General features: G+C 35.4%; 1 protein-coding gene across 2 annotated transcripts; it reads left to right on the forward strand.

Moving 5' to 3' along the window:
• The first annotated feature begins 710 nt into the window (after nt 1-710).
• Nucleotides 711-6,726, forward strand: LOC110665223 (ABC transporter C family member 3). Of its 2 annotated transcripts, XM_021825250.2 has the most exons (10): nt 711-3,291; nt 3,499-3,585; nt 3,677-4,297; nt 4,431-4,595; nt 4,834-5,125; nt 5,224-5,438; nt 5,521-5,826; nt 5,933-5,996; nt 6,082-6,321; nt 6,409-6,726. In XM_021825250.2, the coding sequence occupies exons 1-10, from the start codon at nt 916-918 to the stop codon at nt 6,519-6,521; spliced, it is 4,479 nt and encodes a 1,492-aa protein (XP_021680942.2). In that variant the 5' UTR covers nt 711-915; the 3' UTR covers nt 6,522-6,726. The 2 variants fall into 2 exon arrangements, with proteins under 2 accessions (XP_021680942.2, XP_058001306.1); XM_058145323.1 differs by lacking the exon at nt 3,499-3,585.
• The last annotated feature ends 502 nt before the right edge of the window (nt 6,727-7,228 follow it).

The following is a 7,228-nucleotide window of genomic DNA, read 5'->3' on the forward strand; positions in this document are numbered from 1 at the left end:
AAATAATTTTTTTGAATTACTTATAAATTTAAGAGAATAGATTAACTCATTATATAAATAGTTTATACTATTTTTATCAACAAATGAAAATAAAGAGGAGAATGATGCTCGCGCGTAGAAAAGAAAAAGAGAGAAATGAAAAAAAATAAAAGAAAAATAAAAAGAAGAGATTATAATAATTTAGATATAAAAAATAATTATTGAACTAAATAGTTATTACAATCAAATTATAAAAATTAACTAATGTATTTTTTTTAAAAAATTAAATAATTAATTTTTTTAAAATAAATAAATTAAATAATAATTTAATTAATATTAATTAATAAAAAAATTAAATAATTTAATAAAAATAAAATATAAAAATTAAATAATAAAAATTTTAAAATTTTAAAATATTAAAATTAAATAATTAATTTTATTAAAATATAAACCCTAAATAGTAATTTTTCCTTTTATAAATAACGGTAGAGCACAATTTTAGTGGGCTTTTTTTTTTTTTTTTTTTTTTTTATCACAAAAGACAAGCCAAAGAAGCTTTTAACTCCAGAATTACACACTGATACATGTCTGCCGGTTGAATTGCGCGTGGAGATGACTAATTTGAGAACAACTACCTGGCTGGCCAACAGGAGAAATGATTAGGCTCGTAATATGTACGTATATCGTAATTATATAAAGTTTATTTTTTATATTGTAAAAATAACTCTAATAATTAGCCGGCCAACAGAGCCACGAGCGCTCGCAGCCTATGAAGTGCAGATCAAACACCGAGTTCAGTTCAAATCTCAAATCGTCCTTTCTTCTGTCTAAACTCTAAAGAACATTCAGCAATCGGCAACCAAATTATCCACAACACACTGTGTCAGGGAGGAAAAATCCTAGTCTTTGTAGTTACCAATTTTAAAGTTCTCGAGAATGGAAATTCTTGATTTAGGAACCTTTCTTTCGAACTCATCTCCGATGATGATTTGCTTGGTCCTTAAACCCATTTTCCTACGTGGGCTTTCTGGTTCACTACACCTAGTTTTGTTTCTTGTGTTGTTTGTCTCCTTTCTGTGCATGAAACTTGGAGTAGGTGATAGAGAAAGTTCTGAGGGGAGGTTCGACAAGAACAAGAGGGTTTTATGTTATAAACAGGCTTTGTTCTGTTGTTTTGGTGTTTCGTTGTTCAACCTTGTCTTGTGTTTATTGAGCTACGATTATTGGTATAGGAGTGCTTGGTCTGATGATAAACTGATGATACTTGTGGATTTAGCACTGAGAACACTCTCTTGGGGAGCACTGGGTGTTTATTTGCACACTCACTTGCATAACTCAGCTGAAGCAGAGTTCCCATTTCTGTTGAGAGTCTGGTGGGGTTTTTATCTCACAATATCTTGTTGTAGCCTTATTGTTGACATTGTTCTTCATGGGAAACACATGTCCTACGTAGAAATTCAGTATTTAGCATCTGATGCAGTCTCTGTGTTCACTGGTTTATTCCTGTGTTATGTGGGATTCTTGAAAATCAAGAGTAAAGGTACCCTTCTGGAAGAAACCCTTTTGAATGGCGATTCTAGTTTACCTAATAACCTGGAGTCAGCTGAGTCCAAAGGGAGTGACACTGTAACTCCTTACTCAAATGCTGCTTTCTTTAGTATCCTTACCTTCTCTTGGATGGGTTCTCTAATTGCTGTTGGCAATAAGAAAACTTTAGACCTTCATGATGTTCCTCAACTTCATGGCGAGGATACTGGGGCTGGGTCATTTCCAGTTTTTAGAAATAAACTTGGGTTGGACAGTGATACTGCTGGTGGAGTTACCACGTTTAAGCTCACGAAAGCATTAATCCTTTCATATTGGAAGGAAATTCTATGGACAGCTTTTTTAGCACTGTTATACACATCAGCTTCTTTTGTTGGTCCATACCTTATAGCCACTTTTGTTCAGTGCCTCAGTGGGAAAGGAGAGTTCAAAAATCAGGGATATTTTCTAGCTTCCACATTTTTTGTTGCAAAACTCGTAGAGTGCCTCTCGCAGAGGCATTGGTTCTTTAGGTTGCAGCAAATTGGGATTAGGATCCGTGCAGCGCTTGTGGCCACCATCTACAACAAGGGTTTGACCCTTTCGCATTCGTCAAAGCAGAGACATACAAGTGGGGAAATCATTAATTACATGGCCGTTGATACAGAGAGAATTGGAACTTTTTCTTGGTACATCCACGATGTGTGGTTGATCTTCTTGCAAGTTGGTTTGGCCTTGTTGATATTGTACAAGAATCTCGGACTTGCATCAATCGCTGCTTTTGTTGCAACGATAATAGTCATGTTGTTGAATTATCCTTTGGGTAGATTGGAAGAGAATTTTCAGGACAAGATGATGGAATCGAAAGATAAAAGAATGAAGACGACATCTGAGATTTTAAGGAATATGAGAATTCTCAAGCTTCAAGGTTGGGAAATGAAGTTTTTGACTAAGATTTTCAAGATCAGGAAGATGGAGGAAGGATGGTTGAAGAAATATTTTTACACTTCAGCAATCACCAATTTTGTCTTCTGGGTTGCCCCTACTTTTGTGTCTGTGGCCACTTTTGGTGCTTGTATGCTTATGGGAATCCGACTTGAATCAGGGAAGATTTTATCTGCACTAGCAACATTCAGAATACTTCAAGTGCCAATTTATAACCTTCCTGATACAATTTCTATGATAGTTCAGACCAAGGTTTCCCTTGATAGAATTGCATCTTTCCTTTGTCTTGAAGACCTGCAATCTGATGTTGTTGAGAAGCTTCCACGATTTAGTTCCGACACAGCAATCGAGATGCTTGATGGGAATTTCTCTTGGGATTTGTCTCTGCCTGTCCCAACACTGAAAGATTTAAATTTCAAAGTATTACATGGTATGCGTGTTGCTGTTTGTGGTCCTGTTGGTTCAGGCAAGTCAAGCTTACTTTCCTGCATTTTGGGAGAAGTTCCCAAAATCTCAGGGACACTTAAGTTGAGCGGGACGAAGGCCTATGTCGCCCAGTCACCTTGGATACAGAGTGGCACAATTGAAGAGAACATATTGTTTGGTAAGGAAATGGACAGAGAAAGGTATGAGAGGATACTGGAAGCATGTTCCTTGAAGGAGGACTTAGAAATCCTCTCATTTGCTGACCAAACGGTTATAGGTGAGAGGGGTATCAATTTAAGTGGTGGACAGAAGCAACGAATACAGATTGCACGTGCTCTCTACCAAGATTCTGATATCTATCTACTTGATGATCCTTTTAGTGCTGTGGATGCTCATACTGGATCACATATATTCAAGGTGATTTTTTTTTCCTTCTTGCATAACAAAAATGAACATGGTGAAAGCTAAGATTTGCTTTTATTTCATGTAGAAAAACTAATAAGTCCGTAAAAATCAAATTTTCTTTATTGTGTTTTACTTTTAGCTTTTAGCTTCTCTTTCTCCTGTCATCTTTTTATTTATGGTGCTTTAGTTATGTGTATTTTCATGATCTTTGTACGACAGGAAGTTTTGCTTGATCTTCTGAGTTCAAAAACTGTTATTTATGTTACTCACCAAGTTGAGTTCTTACCTGCTGCTGATCTAATCTTGGTGAGTAAATTAGATTTCCCTTCTTCATTGCGTTTGAGATTATCGCCTCAACTAATGAAGTTGCTGGATTCAACTTGTACCGTCTTTTTAGGTCCTGAAAGATGGAAGGATTACACAGGATGGAAAGTACAATGACACTCTTATTCCAGGATCTGATTTTATGGAACTTGTTGACGCACACAAGGCAGCCTTATCCACGCTTGATTCCAAACCAGAAGGGCCACTTTCTGACAATGGTAGCATGAGTACGGTTTTGCAGAAACAAGAAAACAAATATTTACAAAGTGGTAAAGCAGATGAGAGAGCCAGGCCAAAAGGTCAGCTCATTCAAGAAGAAGAGAGAGAGAAAGGTAGAGTTGGGTTTCCAGTATACTGGAAGTATATCACAACAGTATATGGTGGAGCTCTTGTACCCTTTATATTACTGGCAGAGATTCTCTTTCAGATCCTTCAAATCTGCAGCAACTATTGGATGGCATGGGCAACTCCTGAATCAAAGGATGTGAAACCTGTCGTTAGTGAATCTACACTAATATTTGTCTATGTAGATTTTGCTGTCGGAAGTTCTTTCTGTGTCCTCGTCAGAGCCATCCTTCTTGTAACAGCAGGGTACAAGACAGCAACTATACTCTTCAATAAAATGCATTTGAGCATTTTCCGTGCCCCCATGTCCTTCTTCGATGCAACCCCTAGTGGAAGAATCCTAAACAGAGTAAGGTGGCTTAAATCTAATGCTTGTCAATTGGGAGGCCAAATATTTGCATTGAAATATGAATTTAGAAGGTCCTGATCATTTGCTTGTATTAGCATTTTTTTTCTTAATGTATTGGTTTGATCTTTTATAGGCTTCTACAGACCAAAGCCAGGTTGATCTGCAAATGGCAGCTCAAGTTGGGTCCGTTGCATTCACCCTGATCCAGCTTCTGGGAATCATTGGAGTGATGTCTCAGGTGGCATGGCAAGTTATCATCATTTTTATGCCTGTGATTTCTATCTGCATATGGTATCAGGTATACCTCGTAATATCTTCGAAGTTCAAATTCATATTTTAATATCTATTAGCTCATCTTATGTTGTCCTTGTGTTTTTTTATGCTGTCACTCCTTGTATCTTTGTTGCTGACGTTCTGATGTTTTAATGGTATTAGAATTACTTTATGCATTTAGATGTGGCCTTTTTTTTTTTTACTTGCAATATTTATTGTAAAGCAAGAGAGATCTCACAACTCTATTTATTATTTTTCTGCAGCAATATTACATCCCTTCTGCAAGAGAACTTTCACGATTGGTTGGAGTGTCCAAAGCTCCAGTTTTCCAGCATTTTGCTGAAACAATATCAGGATCAACTACGATCAGGAGCTTTGATCAGCAATCAAGATTCCAAAGAACAAATATGAAAGTTATGGACACATTTTGTCGGCCTAAATTTCATATTGCTGGTGCAATGGAATGGCTTTGCTTCCGTTTGGATGTGTTTTCTTCTATTACATTTGCGACATCATTGGTTTTATTAATCTCTTTTCAAGACAGAATTGATCCAGGTAAGCTGTTCCTTTCTGGAATCTTATCTAATATTGTTCTCATTGGCAACAAATTGGCAAATTTCATGTCTACGTCTTTTGGTTTTCCATTATTCAAGCCATTGCGGGCCTAGCTGTGACATATGGACTCAACCTCAACACCATACAAACTTGGTTAATATGGAAAATTTGCAATCTGGAGAACAAGATTATATCTGTAGAAAGAATATTTCAGTACATGTCTACTCCTAGTGAGCCTCCTCTTGTAATAGAAGGAAATCGGCCAGACCATTCTTGGCCATCACATGGAGAAGTTGATATTGATAATCTGCAGGTAATTTTCACTTTGCTTTGTTTAATTGATGACTCAGATTCATGACATATGATATATGTCAGTAATGACCAATATGCTGTAGGTCCGGTATGCCCCACATATGCCACTTGTGTTGCGAGGTCTCAAATGCACTTTTCCAGGGGGGAAGAAAACTGGTATCGTTGGGAGAACGGGCAGTGGTAAATCGACTCTAATACAAACTCTCTTCCGCATTGTTGAACCTGCAGCTGGTCAGATTGTGATTGATGGCATCAATATCTCATCGATTGGACTGCATGATTTGCGCTCGAGATTAAGCATTATTCCTCAGGAACCAACCATGTTTGAAGGGACTGTTCGGAGCAACCTGGACCCTCTTGAAGAGTACACAGATGAACAAATTTGGGAGGTGGGTGGTTCTTATTCTGTTCACTGGAAGAAGGTTTTCAAGTATTCCTTGGATTGTTTATTCCAAGATGGCACATGTTGACAGATATATGTTTTCTTGTTCCTAGGCTCTCGATAAGTGTCAGCTTGGACATGAAGTCAGGAAGAAGGAGAAAAAGTTAGATTCCATAGGTTCGTTTTGCTAGCAGTTAACAAATTAATTGTGCAAAAATAATGCAGTGGAATTTAAGTGTGATCGGTCATTTTGCTGCTGCAGTTACTGAGAATGGGGAGAACTGGAGTATGGGTCAGAGGCAGCTGGTCTGTCTTGGACGTGTTCTACTAAAGAGGAGTAAGGTCTTGGTCCTTGATGAAGCTACCGCCTCAGTTGATACAGCCACTGATAATTTGATTCAGCAAACTATTGGGCAACACTTCTCTGATTCTACTGTTATAACCATTGCACATCGGATAACTTCCGTTCTTGACAGTTACATGGTTCTGCTTCTGAGTGATGGTTAGTATGGCAGTATGATTTAATAGTCCTGCAGATTCTGTTGAATGTTGATGCTGAATTTTCTTGATTATCTGAATTGTATTGCAGGTCTGATCGAGGAATATGATTCTCCAACAAGATTGTTACAGAACAAGTCATCTTCATTTGCACGACTTGTATCCGAGTACGCAATGAGGTCAAACACAAGTATTCAGAAGTAGCCTGATTGAATCACAAAAGCGTCTTGTGAAACACAATTCAGCTGCAATAATTTTCCTGATGAAGACTGAAGTCAAGTGGGGGAAGCATATTATATTAATAATTTATCCATTAAAATTTTACAATATTAACTATTTAGTTAAAATATATGTCTATGTATCCTATGTGTAATTTTATTTTTAATCCTACAAAAACTTTTATTTTGAATTTTTTTCATAATTTTCTTTTTGTAAAATATTATACTTAAACTTCATCTACTCATAACTTTTGTTTATAAAAAAAATGATATCATAAAAGTGTGTTATTCTATGAATATTTTTATTTAAATATATAATATTTCAAATTTAATGAATAAAATACTGATATTTATGAGAGAAAAGTTATATGTTGAATGAACATTTCTAGTTACTTATTTTAATTAAATTAATTAATTAATTTAATACATCATACGTATTTTACATATTTAATTACACAATCATATAATTATATCAAAATTATATAATATATTTAAAAATATAGAAATACATATATAAAATCAATTTTTCTTCATTCTTTTTATTTGTTATAATCTAATTCAATTTTATAGCTCATTTTTAAAAATAAAAATTGTGCACATCCTTATTTTGAATATTAAAAAAATAACAATGGAAAAAAAACTAATAATTATAATAATATAAATATTTATCTAATTAATTAATATATAATGCTA

Source organism: Hevea brasiliensis, chromosome 4, assembly GCF_030052815.1.
Source record: "Hevea brasiliensis isolate MT/VB/25A 57/8 chromosome 4, ASM3005281v1, whole genome shotgun sequence".
Classification (NCBI taxonomy): domain Eukaryota; kingdom Viridiplantae; phylum Streptophyta; class Magnoliopsida; order Malpighiales; family Euphorbiaceae; genus Hevea; species Hevea brasiliensis.

Coding starts and splice junctions, on each gene's coding strand:
- LOC110665223 (XM_021825250.2), top strand. CDS start 916: ATGGAAATTCTTGATTTAGGAACCTTTCTTTCGAACTCATCTCCGATG. Junction 3,292..3,498: donor CTGGATCACATATATTCAAG/GTGATTTTTTTT, acceptor TTTGTACGACAG/GAAGTTTTGCTTGATCTTCT. Junction 4,596..4,833: donor CTATCTGCATATGGTATCAG/GTATACCTCGTA, acceptor ATTTTTCTGCAG/CAATATTACATCCCTTCTGC.